Below are 21,589 nucleotides of genomic sequence, written 5' to 3'. Positions count from 1 at the left end.
GCGGAGGGATAATAGTGGCCGGCCGTTTGTCGATGTCGAAAAGGTGTGGGAAGTTTTGCGTGGAGGGAACAGCTCCAACAGGAAAGAAGCCGATGAACGAATACCCGAAACCCAGGTTCAAGGGGAACGTCAAGGTTGAGATGGGATGGCCGGTGAAAGACGGAAAGTCTAGCAGGCAAGGTACGCAGCCCACGCGTGGTTGTGTGTGTGTGTGTGTGTGTGTGTGGGTGGTTTATGTGTGTGAGAGTGTGCGTGGTGAGGTGAGGTCAAAGGCCTGGAGGGGGGAAACTGCAAACTGCGAACAGCAGCGGTGTTCAAGGTAAACTTTGCCGGGAGGTGGAGGCTAGACCGTGGGTATCGAAAGGGGAGGGCCGGAGCAGCAATGGCGGTGGGCTCGCGTGTATGGCGGTATCGGTGATGGACGGTACCGATACAGAGAGGAGCCGGAGTTGAAGATTTTGTTGTTGTAAGGGCGCTGGCATCGGAGGAGGAAGACGAGAAGCGATAGTAGGTCGAGATTGGCAAGGTCGGGTGGGAGGGGGAGATGTCGGCGTCGATGGATGGAGTACGCACGAGAAAAATTGGAATGTTCAGAAATGGGACTTTGAGGGCGGAGGCTCAGGTTAAGGAGGAGGTCAACAAGTCAGGTAAGGTACCGTACATGACTTGGATGCCGTAGCCGTACCGCACATCAGAAATGCCCTGAGGAAGGGGAACGGGGACGGGAAGAAGGGGACGACGGGGCGCGAGGAGAGAGTGGGAAAAAATAAAAATAAAAATTGAACCCCCCCCGGAGACTGTGACTTTGAGAGGCTGCACCTTGAGGTTAAGGTACCTGACCTGCCTCCTCACGAGACGACGACGGAGACGGGCGGGCACACGGGTAGAAAAGAAATGGGCCGGGGAAAGGGGAGGAGGAGCACGAATGATGGACACCTCATTCTGCCTTCCTTCTCAGCGGCCAGTAAGTGAAGTGTGCTGTGCTGTGCTGTGTGTGCTTGAAGGCCAGTGCAGGCGCTGATGCTAATGCTGGTTTGCAGTTTGTGACTTCTGGGTACGGGACGGGAGCCACCCGTGGACCGGTGGGCGGCGTTCTTTACTGCGTACTTTGCCTTACCTTACTCTGAGGTGCTCTGAGGTGCTTGATGGCGCTGGGCCTTTGAAGGTCTCGTCCGGTCTGGCGCCATCGTGTACCTGCTCCTCTGTACTGCATACAGCCCGCGTAGCATTCCATGGTGCCGATAAGTGAGCGGCCTATGAGTATTCGCCCTCCGTACAGGCTACGGATACCGAGCAACAAGACCCTGGTCTTCCTCCTACCCTTCCATCCAATTTAGCCCTCGTGGAGACCCAACGGAAGAATAAGTCTAAGCTTTAGTGGGCCGTATCAACGGGCACCTCAGTTCACGTCGCGCTTTCCATTACAGTTCCATCTCGACCTCAGACAACCCTGTGGAACATGAACATGGGCAGTGCTTTGTGTGTTATGCAGAACCTGAACCTAGACCGGCCGGAGACAGTACTGCGTATTTCAGTCACGCGGTTTACTCATCAATCTAAAAGTCTAGATTCATCAGCGACTGCTTTACCTTGCTGCAGTACAGAGCGCAGAACACCAAGATACTGCAAGATAGGTATCCGTATGCAGCAAACAGACCTGGGGCCGCCGGGTGAGTCTCCAGTCTCCAGTCTCCAGTCTCCAGCCCCCAGGGCTGACCGACATACCCCTGCCAGCACGCCGCATGCCCTGCCGGGCCCTGAGATGATGTTCTGTCGGTTGCAATCGAAGGGTCCATCGACATGGCGACCTAACGCGGGCTTCTCTTTTGGGATCTCCGCCGCGCCTAGCAACAAATTGAGACCAAATTTCACGTGTGATACAGTGATATCGACATTGGGTTGCCAGCCCGCCTTCAGGAGATGACCGAAACCATGAGGCCAGCAGTCGTCAGGGCCACGATGAGCAACTTGCAAGAGCACGAGCTCATGGAGATAACGAGCGATGCGTGCCATTCGCTCCTGTTTTCCATGTGGGCTACCACTTGCTTGCTCACTCGCCGCCCCTGCATTGTTCCAGTTTTCTCAACGGACACAGCCCGCCGATATCTGCACAAGCTCTCGTCTAGGTCCTCGTCGAACCCGAAGCAGCTGCCAGGTTAGGGAGAAAACGGCAAGCGGCAACACAACGGTTTGTTCTCAGCCCCTCCCGGATCCAATTGAGGTCGTCCAGTCCACGTCCCGTCGTGCTTGTCAGCCTCAGCCTCAGGCATGTCTGTGGTAATGCGATCAGGAAGCTGTGCAGTCACTGCAGTGCAGTGCAGTGCAGTGCTGTGCGTCCCACAAGCAACACGACGAGCAGGAACGGAACGACACATCAGCAACCTGGAACGCAGGCAAGGAAGGCACCTCAAGGAAAGGTGGAAGGTAGGTACTTCCATCGTACCTTACTTGCCTCAGTTGTGGATTGGGGTTGGGCTGTGCTGTCCGTCCGTCCTCCTTGGCCGCACCGTCCGAGATGAAAGCTACCTGACCTTAGCTTCCCCGGCATGCCTGAAGATAGCATTCCATTAGCCCATGTAGCTTATCTTGCTCTTTCTCATCATTCTTGCTGCATGCCATCCGTACCTTGCCTTTCTCTCGACTGCCTTCTATCTCTCCATACCTTACCTTGCATCTCACCTAAACAAATGCCCCTTCTGCATGTGCTTCCCTTCCCTCGTTCCCCCTCATGCCATCCCAGAGTCTAAGTCAACACCACTGAGATCAGACCTCGGTCCATCAAGCTCTAGACCCCAAGCAGATCTGTTCCTCCTTCAGGCACACAGCTCTAAAGTCCAGCCACCGTTACCACTACCACCACCACCATCAGCTCACATCTCAAATTCCATCAGCCTCGGGTCCATCCATGTTGCCAACACCACATCCGCCATCATGAGACTGTCGCCGTCTGCACTGTCCCGCCTGCGACCCGCGCCTCTTGCAACCTGCAGTTGAGCCTAGGAACCCTCTTCGACCTCACCCACCGCACCAACCCAGGCGACGTTGACCTCTGGATTCCCCTCCCCCCATTGGGCACCTACAGATGGTCCTGGAGCCGGAGCCGCCTGGGGTGCATCACACATATCACGCCCAATTATTTCCGAGTTTCCGATGTCCAGTGACATTCTCTGCTCCGACGCCAAGCGGACTCTCCCCGTCGACATCACGGAACAGCAACGGATGGACAAACGGCGAGACGGACCCCAGCAATAACGGCACAACAAACTGCCGCATGCTGCAAACAGGCTACCACCACCACTACCACCACTAAGATCCCCCTTTTGCATACATGGCAAGATGCGGTTGCAACACCTGGCGCTGTTTGCGATGCGCAATCTGATCGACTTCCCCTCATTGCCAGTGTCGTCGCAGTTACAGCACTTGGTATGCGCGCCCGTCAAGCACACACGGCAATCAGTGGCCAAGAGGGTCCGGCTTGCAGGTGTGTGTTCCAAGACCGCCCCAAACACTGGGAGCGCTGCTGCTGGTAAACAGCGAAAATAATCCCAGCACGGATGCGGCCCCCACGTCCCCAGAAAATGGCGTTCTAGAACAAAATTGGTGTCCTCTGTAGCGCCTGTGGTGGTGTTCGCCCCTGGGACTTGGAACCATCACCCTTCCATCTGCCACACACAAGCCCCAACCCTGGCTCTACTTGACAGATACAACGCCGATTATCAGTCATTTTTCGATTCCCTTGGCTGCCCTGCTTGGGTCACTCACTGCAAAGAACCGGCCGAGTACTTGGATTCGCGCGGATGCCCTATCGCCCGAGATAGTACCCCGGTCGCGGACACTCGCGGCTCTGCAACTGCTGCTTTCACAGCGGACGTCGAGAAGGAGGCCGCCCTGTGCGACGCATGGCCGTTGAATTTGCTGTCTTGACTGCGCAATCCGAAGAACCTTCCATCCCGAAGCAAACCCGGTCACTTGTTGGGACGATTCCCGACGCTGTTATGGTGTGCCTTACTTGACGGTCATATACCCATGCATCCCAGTCTGCCAGGGCGCCGACAAGGGACGAATTTCCCTAGTAGGCGCTACGGGACGCCGTGCTGTGGCATATTCAACCATCATCTCGGCCACCCGTGACCCGGCGCGATTCCCACTGGTACAATATCGCCATCTCCGCCGCGCGAGCACAACCGAGACAAGGTGTGCCGGGGTATCATAGCTTGATCATGGCCAGCGGCGAACTCCTCACCGATGACATGGCGCCCTTCTCACCGCTCTACCGAGCACGAATCAGCAAACCCGACATCTGGCGGAAGCGGTTCCTAGCGCGACCACGACAGAAAAAAAAAAAGGGAACTTCGGGAGTGGAGCGGTATTGATGGGAGGAACAGGAGGAAGGGGTGAAAATTAGGAGCATCTTATCACACCATTCGGAGACGGACACATCAGGGCCTCCCCGACCGCGATGCAGTCAGAATGGCCCATTGCAAGGCCCAAACAAAGCAATTCGCATCTTTCAATGCGCCTTCCTGTGCAGGTACGTAAAACAAATCCGGGGTTCACTGTCGGCCTGGGTAATCGATGCTTGCTTTTCCCGACGTTGCGGCCCCGTACCGTACCGTTGCCCTTGTCTAGAGGTCTTCTGATCTTGTTGAATGCGGGGGAAGCATCCGAGAACCAAGTCGTGTGACCAGGTGCCACGACCTTGCGGCACCACGACTTTGCTTTAGAAACTCCATGCGCTGGACCCATTGGCTGTCAGCTTGACGAAGCTCCGATCACAACCGCCCGTTGCTGCTACTTTTGGCCAAGTGCCATCATTGCCGCGTCTCACAGCGGAATAAGGCGAGCAACGGAGAACCAGAGCTGGCTTTTTCTCCTCCCTCATTTCGTCGACCGACAAGCTCATCCCATGTTCGCCAAGTTGCCAAGTTGGACTTAGCCGAACAACACTTACATCCCCAGATAGAGGCAGCATGTAAACAAAACAGCCAGGCTTCCTCCGCGCCATAGTCAAATAGCGTCACGACGCTACCGGGACACTAACGAAGCCGTATTGAATCCGTTCGTCCTTCACACGCGCATCCTTCGGCCCTCCGTCTTTTCCCGGGGACAGACCATTCTCAACGGTGACGCCAGACCCAAGGTGCAGTCAGCCCTCTTTCCACACGATATTATGTGTGTGTGCATGGGTGGCGGGACAATCGATGCGCCAATGGCAAACCTTCCTCCGGTTCACCGACTCTGCGGCAACTACACCGGCTGAAATCATGACTTGTCTTGGCCCGCTCGGACACTAAGGAGGTGCTCCATCTGGCCTGATGTCTCTTCAGTCGTGTGGCCGAGCTTGTTTCGATGACAATGCGATTGTTACATGGCCACGTTTTACTTGCAACTGGAACGTCCAGAAGGAAAGTGACGCAAGTTTTGACATGGGGTTGTCTGCGCTGCCGTCCATCGCAGGGGCGGGACTTACACTCGGGCGGGTAGCACTCGACCCCTTTCAGCTGAGGACCTGAGATACATCGAGCGGACATCATGGTGACCGAGGTTACATATACGTAGCCGAGACTACTGGCAATTTATCTCAACGAAGACTAACTTGCGCCCGAGGCAAGTTACGCCTGTTGGGCTGAGAGCTCACGTATAAGTCATATGAAGACATTGGAAACCGGAGCAGCCGGTGTTCACGGATTCCGGGGGTTTGGCCCCAACCCAACGAGGCATCATTCTCTCGATCTGATCTCTCTTCAGGTACTGGCAGCAGTATTGAGCATTGGTCCCTTGGGATTTAGGCGACGGGGAACTCTGCAAGAAGTAAATGTGATGAAGACGCCACTCTCCGTAGCAAGATGCGCCTGTTGCAAAAGTAAAGGAGACTTGGAGTCAGCTCCTTTTGTCTGGGTCAAGGTGAGTACACTTGAGCAATAGCCCGTGTCTGAGCGATGCTATGGACCAACGTCCGTGGCCAATAGCCACTGTGACGACGTGAGTGGTGGTTGGAGATATCCAAGTCACTTTCGCGATCTTTCCTAGCCACAGCTGCATCTTTTCAATGTTGAAGGAGCTTCATTGCTGGCCACCCCTATCTCTTCCGCCAATCCAACACCCCTGAGATGATTGCGAACAAAGGATAGAAGCTCCAGACCTTCATCAAGTGTACAAAGCTCCAGGGTCACGCAGGAGACACAGAAAAGAACCTAGCATGCGGTACCAATTACCACTGTTAGACGTCGTTGTCCCCAAGCCCCAATAACTTGCCTGGAGCATTTCAAATCTGATGAGAAGCAGAGCTCGAGCTCGAGGGGGCATTTGCTCGTCCGAGACTCTTGATCAACGTCACGACGAAGTCGCATTTCGTCACTCAGGTGCATGCCCTCTCTCTCTATATATTTCTTTGCTATCTATTAGGAGAGAATATCTCGGACCACAACTAGCGGGGACTTTCGTGTTTTTGGCCAACCGTTCTACTCGATATTATCCTAGGTTTTTGCCCTCGTCCGTATTTTCCCTATTATTGTCTATAACGTCCCTACCCGCCTGGGAAGCACAAGCTCAAGTCATATCGTAGCTAGTGTGCCCTGTTTCCCAAGTTCAGTAAGCATCAGCAGCTTCATATTCGCGCTGGACTCCTCAACCTTTACCGATTTACACCCTCAAGACAATGCTTGCACTTACAACCGACACAACGGCCGTCTCTAGATCAAAGTCACGTTTGCGAGAGCATTGGCAAAAGTTGAGACAGGGTTGATAAAGTATTCAACGCGGCGTGTTTCCCGCTTCTGATATTTCCTCGGTGGTATCATTCAAAATAAAGCATGTACTGTACATATCTCAATTCCCTGCAATCGGCGTCATTGTCTTGCCGCTGCCCTCATTTTCCCACCCTTTCCCCCTCCCAGGTAGTGCCCATCCTCCGCCTAGTGCCTGTGTGCCGCTGGGGGCACCCCATTGAAAAACATAAGAAATAAACGAAGGTCTTTTGTGCTCGGGTATGCCTTCCGCGAGGGCCATGGTGTTGCCTGCAAAGATATGTGTTCTATCAAAGCCCCTGAAACGCCTGCTGTGTTATTGTTGTGAGGTGACAGATGAAGAAAGGAGCGTCGTTTGGAGCTCAGATTATGTAGATTATCAGACCGGTGCCAGATGAGGTCTGTTGTGATTGTAGCGTGTGAAAGGAGAAAGCAATTGCCCTAGGCTGGGCGATGGTGGTGGTTATTAGGCGTGGCATGAAAAAGACGCCTAGTCATCTAGTTTGAACATGCGACGGAGCGTGCCAAACTTCTTCTTCTTGCGGGTACCCTCGAGCTGTGTTGTGTCCAGCTCACCGGGGCGGCCCGCCATAAGCACCTGGTTCGTGCTACGACGCGGCGCAAACACGGGTCGCGAGGCGTCCATCGGCTTAGTGCCATCCGAGGTCATTGGCCTCTTCTCATCGTCGATCGTCTCCTCGACGAGTGGCCAGTTCTCCATTTGCTTCTGCAGTCTGGGTGATATGGTGCCGCTACGAAGAGCGGAGATCTCGTCGGGGCTGCGCTCAAGCTTGGTGTCCATCCTTGCCCCGCTCTCGCCGTGAGAAGGACGTGAGATCTTGCCCATATCGGTGTCCTTCTTGCGGCGGAGCACAGAAAGGAGGCTACCTCTACGATGCTGCGTGGGTCGAGCCATCACTTGCGTGCCCACGGCAGGCGTTGTCGAAGACTCCATAAGCGCTCCGCGACCAGAGCCAGACCGCTGCAGCCCGTGACCATCTGACTGAGACTTGATGAGGCGGCCACTAGCGCCTGAGATCTTTCTCTGAGAGACCGGCTTCTGCGGCTGCACCGGGGCCGGAGGCGGGGCGACCTCCTCGTCACTGCTGTCCGGAAGGTCTGGCGATTCTTCGCCCTTCTCATCGTAGCGTGGGGAAGGCATCTTCATGGCAGCAGCCGCGGCGGAGCTCGAAGTTCGCATCGTTTTGGGCATAGTCTGCGAGGCAGACTTGGAAGGCAGTCTCTCATCTTCATCACTGGAGTCGGCAAAGCGACTGCGGAAAGCAGACGGCCCAGCGTCATCCTCATCGCTTGAGTCTCCAAATCGGCTCTTCTTGCCGGGCTTTGTAGTCTCCTTGGCAGACTTCTTGCCCCCAAACGAGAGAAGGCTCAGGCGTTTTGTGCTGCTCTCACTGGAATCCCGACGCATTGTACGCATCGTCATTCTGTTGCCCATCGTAACCGGTGGCGAGCGGGGCGAGCCAGGTGGTGAGGCGGACCGAAGGCTGAAGCGTGAGTTCCTCCCCATGGCCCCTGACTCCGGCACATCATTCGAACGCATGGACTTTCTAAATCCAAGGCCATTACGCTGAGGCCGTGAACGTCGGAAACTGCTCTCACTCGAGTCTGACGCACGTCGCCGCAAGTTGGCTTGCATGGCCTTTGCCATCTCGGTGCTGGTCATCGACCCGTCAATCGAGGCATGCTTGGAGCGTTTCTCATCAGACTCGCGTCTTGGTGGGCCTTGAGTCGAAAGAGGCCGGCTGGCAGGTGCAGCAGCGACACGCGGCTGAGGACCTGGGCCCGCGGAGGAGCCATTCTGTCTCATAGACTTCCGCATACCTCCTCTACCGAGCTGTTGCTGATCGACAGATTGAGAGGGCGTTGGAGCATCAGACCGCAGAGTCTTTCGCATGCCCATGCCGCCTGCTGATGCTTGCTGAGGTTGCGCTCCTCTCATTGTTTTCTGGAGCTTGCCATTTCCATTTCCATTCGTCTCTTGTGGCTGTCGACCGCGTAGTGTCTTGCGCATGGGTGATGGTGGTTCGTCCTCATCAGCGGCCTTGGTACCAGGCTGAATCTGATACACTCTTTCAGGATTTGTCGCCGCCTGCTCTTCTGCAGCTCCATCGCTACGACGAACCGACTTTTTCCTCCTCACCTTCTTGGGCTGAATTACTTCCTCCAGATCGCCATCAACTCCCGCCTCTTCAGACGCCTCCTTTTCGAGTTGTTTCCGCTTGTCGCTGGTCAGGCCCCGCCAGTATTGCTTAGCCTTTTCCCATTCGTCCTCGGGTTGGCCAGCGGCTCGGGTGGGTTCTGGTCCAGGGGGGGAATCACTGGCCTGCGAGTCCTTGGACGAACCCTTAGGCGGTGTAACCAGAACCTTTTCGTAAAGCTTCTGCGAAACCTTGTTGGGAATCGGAGTTGTGATGACGGCATCCAAAGACATGAACCCGTCCCCTTCGACTTCTGATAGGTCCTCGTATGCATCGCTGTAAATGCTGTCGCCCTCTGACGACTCGGCCTCCTCCACCAATGGTTCATACGTGGTCTTTTGCGCAGATGGAGCGAACGCAATGGATCGCTCTGTCCTTGGCGCTGGTGCCGGCTCATCAACGGTTTTTTTGGGATCCGATGACTCTGGTCGAGCTTGGGTGGTGACTGCGTTATCGTCGCTCTCATCTTCCGGGAAACCTCCGGGAACATCAAAGTACCCGGAGCCAGAGGCATTCACCGAGCCGTTAGGGGCTGCCTCCTTGGGAGTAGGGGTGGGTTGAATAACAGAGATGGCGGGAACATGTTCTACCTCGTGCTTGCCCTCTGGCTGCTTTTGGTCAACAAGCGCTGTAAGTGAAACGGGTTCGTCGTGAGTTATTTCAGGGTGAGCGGCAACTATCTCTTCCTTGACTTGCTCAGGAGATAGTGTTGGTTCTGGTTCTTTCACGATCTCATGCTCCTCCTCGTCCTCAGAACTGGAGGAGCTGGGCGAGTAGTAGCCGTTGCCTTCCATGGATGTCACCACGGGTGGTAACGGCTCCCGGAACCTCGAGATGTTCGCCGCGTTTCTGGCCGTCTGTTCCTGATTCAAGATCGCGCCGACATTGTGATCAGTAGCCGCGCCGAGAGGAGCCGAGGGTCCCTCGTTGTCCGAGTCGTAAGTTGCAGATGTATCGTGAGCAGATGGGGAAGACGGTGTTTCAATGGGCCGAACGAGTGGCCGTTCCTCGGGCTCTCTGAGCTTCTTGTCGCGCACACTGCCAAATGACGGCAACGCTGGACGGGGTTTCATGACTTCGTCATCATCCAAGGAAATCGCATCCTTCTTTCGATTTCGACCCAAGTGGCTGTACCAGTGTCTCTTCGTCTGGGGACTAGGAGGGACGGGCGAGTCAAACTCCGGTTTGGCAGCAGACTGTCCTACGACCTTGGTGTTTTCGTCGTCAAAGCTGACACGTACGCTCTTCTTGCGTGCTACTTGACCCTCAATGGCCGTGACCTCACTGCCATACCGACTAGGACCTGAAGCTTCGGAGCTCTCGTCCGTCGGCGAAGCTCCCCGGGAAGGACTAGCTGAGTGCTTCAAGGCGGATTTCCGAGGTGAGACTGATCTTGCGGGAGGCTCATGCCTGATGAGTAGTTGATCTGCTCCCAATGCAAAGCGCGCTGATCTTGCTGGACTGCTGGAGTGAGCCCGGGCATTTCTGACGCTCCCGTGCTGCCTAAGCTCTGGTGGACTCGGCTGCCTCTGGGACGAGGAGACTTGAGACTCGACAACCGTGCTCTCAGAAGACAGAGATGGGTGCTTGGGAGGGCCGGAGGATCGGACGGGCACTGCGTCAAGGACATTAGCAACGTCTTGTTGCACTGCAGGTTGGTCATCTTCGTCTTCTGAGTTCAGCAGGTCCTCATCTGATTCTTCCTGGACCGTTGATGGCTTTCTTGCTAAGAGAGGGACACCTTGCCGCGGCTCAGAACGCGGAAGATTGGTGGCGCCGTCACTCATTCGCGCCGGCTGTTCGAGTTCTACTTCTGGGGCCGCTTGAGTGGTCTCAGGGCTGGCAGTCGCTTGTTGTTGGCTGCGAGTCTCAGGTGCTGACCCATTTGGCGGAGAATGAGATCCGTCCATTGGTGCTTTCTCGTCTACAAGTGATGGCGCTGGGTTTGGCTGCACTGTCTCACTAGCCGGGAGCTGGTTTTGTGACGCCTTTGGCTCAGGAGTGGTCGCCTGAGCTCGAGCTTGAGGTTGTTCGCGCTGCCTCGTGGCAGGCTCCTCGCTTTCCACTGCAACACCGTGAGTTCTACTCATTGTACCTTTGGCGAGGTGGGAACCACTCCTAGCCATTCCTTGCTGTTGAGGTTTCTTCTTCTTAGGCGATTTCTCCGACGCGTCACGAACACTTTGCTCCTTGGCCAACAGATTCACGTTGGGCACCATCCTCCGCGAGTTGGGATCGTATACGAGTGGTTGTTCTGAGACGGATGATCGGGAGGCCACTGACTCTGTTCGGCGGGGCGAGGCAAGTCGCTGGCTACTTGTCATTCTAATGCTCTCGACGGCCGGCGATGGTGGGGGTGATGCGGCATGCAGCCCCCTCGGATAGGAAAAGTTGACAGAAGAAGTTGGGCTTACAGCTCCCGGTCGGGACTCTGGTGAAGCAACGCGCATCGGAGCGTCTGATGTCCTGACGTTGGCCAAATTCCCCTCCGTTGCGGCTCCAAACCACGAGCCACCCTCCTTTTGCTTCTGACTCGCAACACGAAACGGCTGCATCTGTAGGCTCGTCGACCTGGTGTGGGTCGACTTCCCGCCGTTTGACCGCATGTCGTCCGGAATGGTCGGCACCGGCGGCGCATCCTCCGCGGGCGCCGGGGTTCGGTGTGGTGACGGCGAGCGGAAAGTCCTCTCGCTCATAGAGCCCTGGCTAGGGGACCTATGCAGGCTTCGTCGGGTGTCCTGGCTGCCGTGCGACGACACGGATGTGCTGCGCTTTTGAGTCCGCTTCGTCTGAACTTCGGCGACGTTGACGGGTGTCGTGGGTCTTGCGCGGAGGGCGGCGGCGGCGGCGGCGGATGAGAGGGATGACGAGGATGCGCGACGCGCGAACGCTGATGCGGCTGCGGTGGCCGCACTGGGATTTGCTGTTGCGGCAGTCAATGGCTACGGGCCCGGGTTAGTTGAAATCAGATGCGACATCGCCGAGCGAGGATCCAGGGGTTGCGGCGCGGTCGTGATCCCAACAGCCGCATCGTGAAGGATCGCGGTCAAGACATCAAATAGAAGCAAGATTTGGCAGTGTGGTGACTTACCTGATTGGCTTGCCGGTGCCTCCTAGAACCGCCAAACATGTTTGCGTGTCTCTGGTTGTCGATCAACGGCGCAAGGCCTGTGATGGTTCGGTAACAGGTCGCATGGAATAAGGGTTGATGGAGTCAAATATGTGGGAAGAAAATGATTAAAAGAAGAACAAAAGAAGAAAGAACTCGGAGCGGGGGAAGGGTCGAGTAAGTGCGGGAAAACGGAGGCCGCGGTAGATTAGACCTGGTGATGTCGGGGAAAAGGTAGCTGGGGGTGGAAAGAGATGGTGGATAGGCTCTTCTGCAGGAGAGGAAAAGGATGGGATGGGAGGTGGATGGGATCCATGAAGTGGATGGGATGATGACGGAAGAGGTGAGTCGGGTTCAGCCACGATGGGGGCGCTGGCCAGTGCGCACACTAAGCAGTTTTTTTTCCTACAGTAATTTGTACCTACGGGGCTGCTTTCATTCCATTTTCATCCCCAGTCTTTTCCAGTGATTGCAGCGGCCCAGCCCAGCTGTGCAAGGTGCAGCAGCGGCAGCAACATCCAGAGCACTAGCGGCGGCGGACGCCTGGCATCTGCACCCACGGCCTGCCCAATGCACCTTACCGCGCTTCCTTTCTGGAGGCACCCTTGTCTCGCCTGAGCCGCCTTTCTGTTTTGGGACGACACCACGCCGGGTCTGGCCTGGCTCCACTGAATCGAGGGTGCCAATCCCACGGGCCATGCATTGCCTGCTCGCTGGCCATGTTGCTACTGCTGCGCAATTGTGACAGCTTCTCTGACCTGGCACCCTGTGTTTCGCAAAGATTGGCTGCTTTGAAGACAGACTTCCGGCCTAAGCTAGAGACAGGATGGCCTTGGTCTGCAATGCCGCATCTCAATGAGCCGTCTCTGGGCGGGAGCCTTTAGGGGGCCACGACAGCAGCAGATCGCGGGAAGCACAAACCATACACAACAATGAAGAGACCGCATCTGTAGAGCTGCGGTCGTCTGCACCTGTGTTCTCTGTCGTGTCTGCGTCCGTGATCCCTATAGCGGTTGTGGCATTCAGGTCAAAGTAACCTTAGGTAGCCACGAGCTGCGGGTGATGATCCAGCTCATTCTGAATCAAATCGGCCCTCACCCAACCCGCCCAGAGGGCCGCCGCCCATCACAGACAGAGTTCTGAGTGCCGAACTCGTGTGGAGTAGTTGATCGACGTCTCACAGAAACTTGGGGCTGCGGTGGACAGGACAGGGTTGTTTCAGGCCTGACTGACAGCGAAGCTTTCGTGCCTTTCCCCCACCCCTGGCCTGGCCATCCATCCATCCCATCCAGTTGAGCGAGAGACTTCGAGCAGGTGGTAGGTAGCAACGCGCAACACTTCCCGCGGCCGCAGCAGACGGCATACGCGGACCTCCAGGTGGGAGAAAGCTTGAGGAGCTCCCTGCCTGCGTCTGGACTCTAATGGAAATGCGTGGCAGAGGTCTGTATCAGGGCCCATCACACGACAAACACACCACCATCCAACTCAACTTGTCACCGCAGCTCCGGATGGGTCCCTCCGGAAAGACAGCCCGAAGAAACGTACTGGCGAACACTGGCAAACACTCGACTCCAAGGTCTATGCATGCTCCGCCAACCGCACTGATCGGCGGCGAGGAAGACGGGAATGGGAATGACCTGCCAGCTACCTACCTGCGCTGGCTTCCACGTCCTCCGAAAGACCTCCATTCCTGGTGCAGACGCAGTAGCTGGTCGGAGACTACGGTAGCGCAGCCTCCGGTCCTCCGCTGTGCCCCTCCGGTCGGACAAGTCATTTCAACACGATCATTTCTGAAAGAAACCGTCTTTTTAATCGCGGTTCCATCTCTGATCTCAAACGCAAGGTCATGGAGCCTCCGGGACGCCCGCCGTTACTAGAATCGATGCTAAACTCTGTTCGATCGTTGAATAACAACAAGATATGCAAGCCACGAAGCAGCTTTGTCGTGTGGGATTGGACGATGAATTGGCGATGAGGACGGGATTACGGTCCTGCCGAGGCGGAAGAGGCCGAGGGGTCAGTCTCCCGTCCCGCTTATGAATAAGGTCGAAAGAGCCCAGACCAGCCACAAGTCAGTGCCCCAGTCAATTACGTCATGCCTCTTCTCGGAGCTCCCTTCGCTGGCGCCTGCTCTATTATCTACTTGCGGATGGCGATGGACAGCGTGAGAATCAGCAATGCAGACGACGACTAAGGTGAACAGAGAAGAACAAGTTTCACTGTTTTGATCGGGTTATCAGAGTGTGGTGGATTCTGCTAGCTAATGCTGTGTTGGTCTTCATAGCACCCTAACAATCATCTTGATGAAACTCTCTCGTAACCTCCTACTGAGCGTTACCCATCTAGATTCCTTCACAGAATAATCTGTACATCTCATGCCCAGGCCCAAACGAGTTCCCAAGATCATCTCTCTGCATACTCCCAACACCCCAGAAAGAGTGTCTTGGACCTCGTCTGGCATCTCTAATGTGTACTTGCGCCACTTCTGCAGTTGTCAGAGTGCGCAACGACGTCTGGCTTTTTTTGTTGTTTTGGATTTCGAAAAGAGAGTCTTGTTGCTGTCGGCAGTTTGTTTGGTATGTTAACCATGTCGCTTGCTTTATTCTCGAGGTAAGGGCTGGACCGATATCCAAGTCAACGACCGAAATAGAGTTGCCAGTGTTCTGCCGAGCTGGTGCGCAAGAAATGCCGCCGTAGTTAATGCAAAATGTAAGAAGCAGAGGAGAGAGCCAGCTCCAGGGCTGAGCTTCTCAGGTATCCAGAATCCACACTATGGATAAGCTTATGATGGTGAATATGAATCGTTGCCGAGTTCATCACCAGGTTCGTCTCCGGGTTCATGTTCGTCGCCGGGATCGTCCAAATCCTCAAACGCTCCATGACAGTCGTTGCAATCGGGATCGCGACATGGGTCATCCGGATCATCGCTTAGTAGCATCGGTGGATCGTCTTGAGAGTATGAGTCATCGAAATTATCTCCCTCAATATCCTCAATGTATTCGTCGGTGGTGAAGCCAGGATTGGTTGTGTGTCCCGCCGGCGCATCAGCTGAGCCGGCCTGCTGCTGGCTCTGAGGCGATGCCGTCTTACCGAGGGATTTAGTTGCTTTCTTGGCCTTTCGGCTCTTGGCCTTGGCCTTCTCCAGCAGCCGCTTCCGCTCCGCCTCTTTTCTGCGAGCTTTCTGGTCCTTGATCTCATATTGCTTGATCAGGGCGTAAGGCGGCTCGCCAAAGATGCGCTCGTACTCGCAGAATTCGCAAATCCACATATCCTCCGGCTTGGGCGGGTTGTTGATGTACCGGTATTCAGCTTCTTGACGGCGGTGCTTGGCTGCCAACCTAAGCTCCTTCTCTTGGCGGCGACGGCTCTTCTTCTTCTTGCCAGACTGCGCGCCTCCCTTGCCGGCTGGTGCCGGCGCAGGAGGTGCAGCGATCGAGCTCGCGGCATCTAGCGTCTGGGTCGCCATTGAAGCTTGCCTGAATTTATTGCCGTAACCTGGAAGCGAGCCGTGTGAACCTAATGGATCAGTTCCTGGCCACTGTGGCTTGGGAACTGGAGAGTCGCAGGTGAAGGTGAACTGCGTGGCAGTCGGGCTGGATTTGACGCTAGATGAATGCTGCTGTAAAAGACTGACGTTCTCTTGACCGGGTGTGGATGGGAGCTTCTCGGCGTTTGCGATGGCGCTCGAAATGATACCAGGATTTTTGCCTTGGGGAACGATTGTCAGCAATTTGTTTGCGAGTGTGTGGGATGCGGAAGAGAAATTTCTGAAAAGGGCAGAGATGGAGGGTGGTAGGTGTGTGCCTTCCGTTTGTCGTGCTGGGTGCTTGCATTTGAGCGAGACAGAGATCTCAAGCTGGAGGTAGCCGTGATATTCAAACTCCATGCCTCTCAAAGAACTGTCCCGCATGATGTGCAAGACCCCGCCAGAGCTTGCATGCATCTCCTTTGACAGACCGCCAGCTCTTCGCAGCAGCAGCAGAAGACACACAGCAAAACAGCATGGTGAACAGGAGCTAAGACTTACTTGAAGTTGCCCATTGAGGCGGCCGGTACTTCGGCCCTCTTCCCACCCAACTATTCGGTGCGTCGGACAGAGTTCCCAGCGGACTTCTACCATTTCTTGATCGACCAAATCTGCCCCTCCCCGGCCCAGATATACCTTGGTTGTTTGTGACGAAGTTTCCGGCCCTATAGTATGATGGCGATGCTGACCCTCCTAGCTCGCTGTGCTCGTTGGAGGGGGATGTTGCTGCCGAAATGCTCATGGAGCCAATGTCAGCTAGCGAGTGCGTGCCGGAGAGCGCAGAATCCCCCGCCGTTGGTATCTTTCTTTTCTTCTTGTTGTTTGTGTTTTCGAACGACTCGTATCCGTCGGCAGACGATGCCGTAGACGGTGGGGGCTGGGGATTTGAATGTTTTGACTGCTCGAGTTTCGGAGGCAGGGCCGAAGCGCGATTGAGGATGTCTGGCTGTGAACGACGAACAATCTTGCTGCTGTTCAACGCCATGTCTTCCTCATCGCTCTCCCCGTTCCCCGCATGAACCTTTGGGCTAATCTCATAGCCTAGACTACTCCTGCCCATACCGTTCAAGCCCCCTGACCTAGACGGAACTTCATCTCGTGGAATACTGGGGTAGTAAAAGAGAGGACTAGAGTTCTGGTTCGCCGGAGGGTACTCGATGGAGTCGGCGACATCAGGCGACAGGCGTTCGCGTAGTCGGCGCTTCGGGAGGGGACGAATCGGCCTCTGGGGAAAGAGGGAGGAGACGCTTTCGGGAGACATTGTTCGATTATGACCTGTGGCAATGATCGAGCGTGAGATTAGCATATGCTCTTGTCGGGTGATGAAGCCTAGAGCAGCAAGCTCTAGACCAAGGCCTCGTCGACGCATCACAGCCAGCTCCCAAAGCACCAGAACAGACGTCAACGCTTATGATGCCTGACGGAGACTGAGCCCTGGCGCAGGGCATGGGCGCTGGTGGGGATGGGAAGTGGCAAGGGTATGGCGGAGGTTCGAGGGGAGCAAGGCGTACCCATAACACCTCATGCTACGAGCCATCCAAGAAAAACGCCGCACACAAGAGTATTCACGAAAGGGACGAAGGTTTGGGTTCGCGAAGAAGTTGGGGCAGTGTCGCCAGAACGATTACAGACGGCGGTCGGGTTGGGTGAGGTGAGGATCGGGGGTGGAGGATTCGAATTATAGGCGGAAGGACGAGCTCGTAACCCTTGATTCCTGAGTTTGCCCAACCATCAGCAAATGTCCGCAACAGTGATCAGGTCCCATGCCCCGCCAAGCAAACAATGTCCAGCAAACGCAGCAGAAGCAGTTTCGACAAGTCTCGCTTCTCTCGGTCAAGTCAAAGGAGTGCGGCGCAAAAAAGAGCCTCAAGTTTGGGCACAAAGTGCGGGCGGAGCTCGCAGACTCGAGAGGGGAGCGGGCATACCAACTCGGTCCACCAGAAATCGGCTGGGGTTGCTCCGAAGGCGCCTTTGGAGCAGGCAAGAGCTCGAGAAGGCAGAGAACGCAGTCGAACAGACAGGGTGATGGCGTTGCAAGGGCGGCAGCAAAGCAACAGCAAGCACTCGGAGGATTGCGAAAGAGCCAATGTTGTATAAACCCCAGCTTTGATTGCTGATGACAACTTTTGATAATGTCTGGTGTGTGATTAGGAGACGTAGGTAGGTTAACCAGGGCCATTGCTCGAAACGCATTAGATAAGCAGGCCAGGGCTCCGCTGCGGACGGGGCGCCGGGGGCTGGGGCAAGCGCAGTCACAGCGGACGGGAATGAATGATGTGGTGGTCGGGTGGTGGTTGCGGTGGTGAATAGACGTGGAAGGTCGAGGATGAATCCTGGTCTTGGGGCGCTGTCTGTGGTGCGGGATGAGGGGGGACGCTGCATTGACGCACTGTGTGCTGTGCATCAGGTAGGTAATAGGTAGGCATGTTGTGCTGCATACTAATACTCGCAGCAGCTGGACTCGCTAAGGTAGAGCTCGCTACAGACGAGGGACGTTGTGCATAAAAGCAATTGATGTCAAGATTAGACGAGCACTGTCGAAGTGGGAAGAATAACGGACTGTGATGTAGCAGTGACGGGAGCTTCTGGGAGGCGGGGGGCTACATAACTGGATGGACAGGCGGAAATCGAATCGTGGATTGTGCTGTCCGTGTCGTCTTTCTCATTGTTTTTTTGGAGGGTCCTTCGGAAGAAAATCCCTGCCGTGGTGACAGCGGATGGAGACTGGAGGTCACCTACCGACCAGTCATGTTCTGAATACCGCAATTTAATCCGACACTCTGCCCTGGATACTGCTTGATTTGTGGGAAATGCACAGTGCCGTTGGAAGTCTCAAGTGCCTCGCCCTACGTCCTGGTCTGCACTTTAGGCAATCGAGCTCCCTGAGTTTTTCCGACAGATGCATAACTGACAGACTTTACCCACGTTATCCATCCGTTATGCTCTACTTATGCAGCACAACTGCACCAACCAGAGGCCCAGCCCCGCAAAGCTGCCTTTTCCCTGTGGCTCGGAGGGCAGCAGCTCCTGCAGGCCAGAGCGAAAGAGGCGGCGCACCCACCGTACCGCACTTTGCAACCCCGAAGCGTGCTCCCAGTCGCCTACCCATTTCCTTCGCCCAGAGAGCCAGAACCAGAACCAGTCTTCCAGGGCGCACTCTTTTCTCTCGTCTTCCCACTCCGCACTCCGGCCTCTCTTTTCCCGACCCGTCACGACATGATTTTACATTGTCCTCAACTGTTAGACATGCGAACTGTTCAATCCCCGAAAAAGTCTTGCTGGAGTACCCGAGTCCTCCCTTCTCAGTAGCCTGACCTACCTGCGAGTCGCGAACCAAACCATTTCTTCCACTCTCGCTCGATCGACTGCCCTCCCACCCGAACCACCACAACAACCCACCCGCTCTCTGCCCACTCGCTCCTCTCTCTCCTCCTTACCTCGACACCTCAATTCTCTCCTGCGTGCCTTGCCTTGGACATTGCGACAACCGCCTCTCATCTGTCAACCTCCTGCCGACCTCCCTCCCTCCCTCCTCCGAATCCCTCCCCCGTTCGTTTCTCCTCCCCTCCGCCTTCCCGCCGCGCTGCCTCAATGGCACCCCCCTCGCCTCGACGATCTTCACGAGCCCGAGGCAATACAGTCTCTCAATCACAACAGTCGTCGACTACGTCGAGTCTCTCTAGCCGCGGCGAGAGGAATACAAGATCTCTCAACAAGACCTCTTCCGCAAAATCCACACCAAGCGCCTCGCTCTCCTCAGAGCCCCCCGAGGACCTCGAGGACGCACTTCCCTCACGACGTCGGACCCGCGCCCAAGAGGACGCCCGAGACAAGTCTCGTATTGATCCCTACGACATGGCTACCGGAAGCGACGACGTCCAGGAGGACGACGAGTCGGTGCGCTGCGTCTGCGGCTTCGATGAATACCCGGGTCCTCCGCCCTTCGAGGAGGACTCCAAGCACGGAAAGCACAACCCGGAGGCAGACTTCTTCGCTAGCATCGAGCTGTCAGACGAGGTCTCTGGTTTGTTCGTCCAGTGCGATGTGTGCAAGGTCTGGCAACATGGTGCCTGCGTCGGTATTTTCACCGAAGAGAGCTCTCCCGACGAGTACTTCTGCGAGAAGTGTCGGAATGACCTACACAAGATTCACACTGCAAGCAATGGGTTAGTTTTCCAGATGACCTTCCCACACTGAACAGTGCTCTCTCTGCTGGTGTGATTGACAGTCCTGCGTGGGCCGCGTCACTGGCCCTGAGAGATCCTCTGGCAGCCCAGCCATTTCACCCGTCTTGTAGCATACTAATGTCGTACCGTACAGACAACGCTACTCAAATTACCTTCCACTCAACCGTCCATCGCGCGCGACGTCCCGAGCTGCTTCCCTTGTCAAAGACGGCACCCGCTCACCCAAGGAGACGAGCAAAAATGGCCGAGCCTCGTCAGCAACACAAGCTCAAAAGCGAAGATCGACCATGAACAGTCGGGACGCTGCATACGACGAGGATGAACAGTTACGAAGAGCCATCGAGGCCAGCAAAGAAGAGGCTGTTCCTGACCAGCCGGAAACGCGCCGACCGAAGCGTGGCCGCAGCGGCAGTGAGGAGTAAGTGCTCAATTGGGTCGTTGTTTGGCGTCTCCTAACGGTTTTAGAAATCTCGCAAGTCTGAAGAGGCAACGAACAAGCTCTCCTTCAATGTCGCCGCCCCCCGAAAAAACACAAGCAATTGAAGACGAGTCAGAGGAGGAATCAATCACTCGTAACGGACAGAAGAAGGCTCGCGGCGCCCGCAATCAGCGAGAGAGATCGGAGCGTGAAGAGCGCGACCGTCAACGTGCTGAGGCCGCCAAAAGCAGAAAGGGTCGTGCGGATCGCAGAAGGGCGGAGGGTACTACTACCACTACCACTGCGGGTGTCGTCAAGGAGCCTGAAGCTCATGTGGCCACAGATTCAGATCCGTCGGAAGAAGTCCCTCTGGCGTCCGCAAAACCTATTGTGAAGCTAACAACGGAGCCTCCTGCCCCGGTTGAAGCGCCTCCGTCGTCTGCGCCGACCCCCGATACCCCGCCGGCGAACCCGGCACCCACTGGCAGCACGCACAAGAAGTCGAGTCGCAACAACCAGAAACGTGGCAAGGGCCGAAACCAGTATACGAAGGATCGAGACGGACATGAAGATACGCCTGCGCGTTCGATGTCCAGAGACATTGCGCGGAATCACGACGACCATACTGGCGCTGGAATCAGCAAACACGCTGGCGCGGACCAGTCTAAGCATCATGGAGCTAAGCACAAGGCCCACAGCACCCAGAGCAAGGTGTCTATGAACGAGATGAAGCGAAGAGTGACAGCTTTTCTCGACTTCATCTCCAAGACGCAAGTGGAGCTGGCGGGAGAAGCGCTACCAGGGTCACGAAGCAGCCAAAACAGCTCTCAGCAACACAGTCCGCGCGCGACAACCGCGCCAGAAGCACCAAAAATCAGCGTCAACGGCGCTGCAAGCACAGAAGCAAAGGACTCCGCTGTCGCGAACGGGTCGTCCAGCGGAAACGATTCCGAGTCTAAGGAGTTTAAGGCTTTAAACTGTGTGGAAATGATGGACGTTCTAACCCGGGACCTACTTCGTTGGCAAAAGCAGTATGCGCCTTGACGAGTAGCCTCTGGGTTTCTGGCGTTTGTTTCCCTGTTCTCTATATATGCGAGCCATTGCTCGAAAGCGACACAGTGGCTGCGGTTGGTTTCGGCGTATGATACCAGAGATTATCCGACGGTGGCATCCGACGGCAAACATGTTTTTTTTGTTTTTATTTTTTGGTTGTTTGGGTTTATTACTTCTGGCGTTAAGGTCCCTGGGATGGCGAGAGTGATCGGAGCATAGGGTTTTCAAAATGGCCATTATTGCTACAGAATTGAGTGTACGTACTAGTTACGGGTTATTGAGTTTGGTTGTGACTGGTGGGCCTGAGGATGAATGTCGGATACTCAGACAG

General features: G+C 55.7%; 3 protein-coding genes across 3 annotated transcripts; 1 reads left to right on the top strand and 2 right to left on the bottom strand.

Moving 5' to 3' along the window:
* Nucleotides 1-7,236: 7,236 nt before the first annotated feature.
* Nucleotides 7,237-12,095, bottom strand: COL26b_004152 (uncharacterized protein; the record flags this gene model as incomplete). The annotated part of the gene is made up of 2 exons (XM_053177033.1): nt 7,237-11,907; nt 12,057-12,095. 2 exons carry the CDS (start codon nt 12,093-12,095, stop codon nt 7,237-7,239), a joined length of 4,710 nt encoding a protein of 1,569 aa, XP_053039102.1.
* Nucleotides 12,096-14,856: 2,761 nt separating this feature from the next.
* Nucleotides 14,857-15,540, bottom strand: COL26b_004151 (uncharacterized protein; the record flags this gene model as incomplete). The annotated part of the gene is made up of 1 exon (XM_053177032.1): nt 14,857-15,540. One exon carries the CDS (start codon nt 15,538-15,540, stop codon nt 14,857-14,859), a length of 684 nt encoding a protein of 227 aa, XP_053039101.1.
* Nucleotides 15,541-19,191: 3,651 nt separating this feature from the next.
* COL26b_004150 (uncharacterized protein) lies at nt 19,192-21,249 on the top strand (the record flags this gene model as incomplete). Its single annotated transcript, XM_053177031.1, has 3 exons — nt 19,192-19,766; nt 19,921-20,205; nt 20,253-21,249. 3 exons carry the CDS (start codon nt 19,192-19,194, stop codon nt 21,247-21,249), a joined length of 1,857 nt encoding a protein of 618 aa, XP_053039100.1.
* Between the last annotated feature and the right edge of the window lie 340 nt (nt 21,250-21,589).

This window comes from Colletotrichum chrysophilum, assembly GCF_026319265.1.
Source record: "Colletotrichum chrysophilum strain AFK26 chromosome Unknown scaffold_24, whole genome shotgun sequence".
Classification (NCBI taxonomy): domain Eukaryota; kingdom Fungi; phylum Ascomycota; class Sordariomycetes; order Glomerellales; family Glomerellaceae; genus Colletotrichum; species Colletotrichum chrysophilum.
Note: the sequence above shows the minus strand (reverse complement) of the source record. Positions and strands in the feature narration are given on the sequence as shown.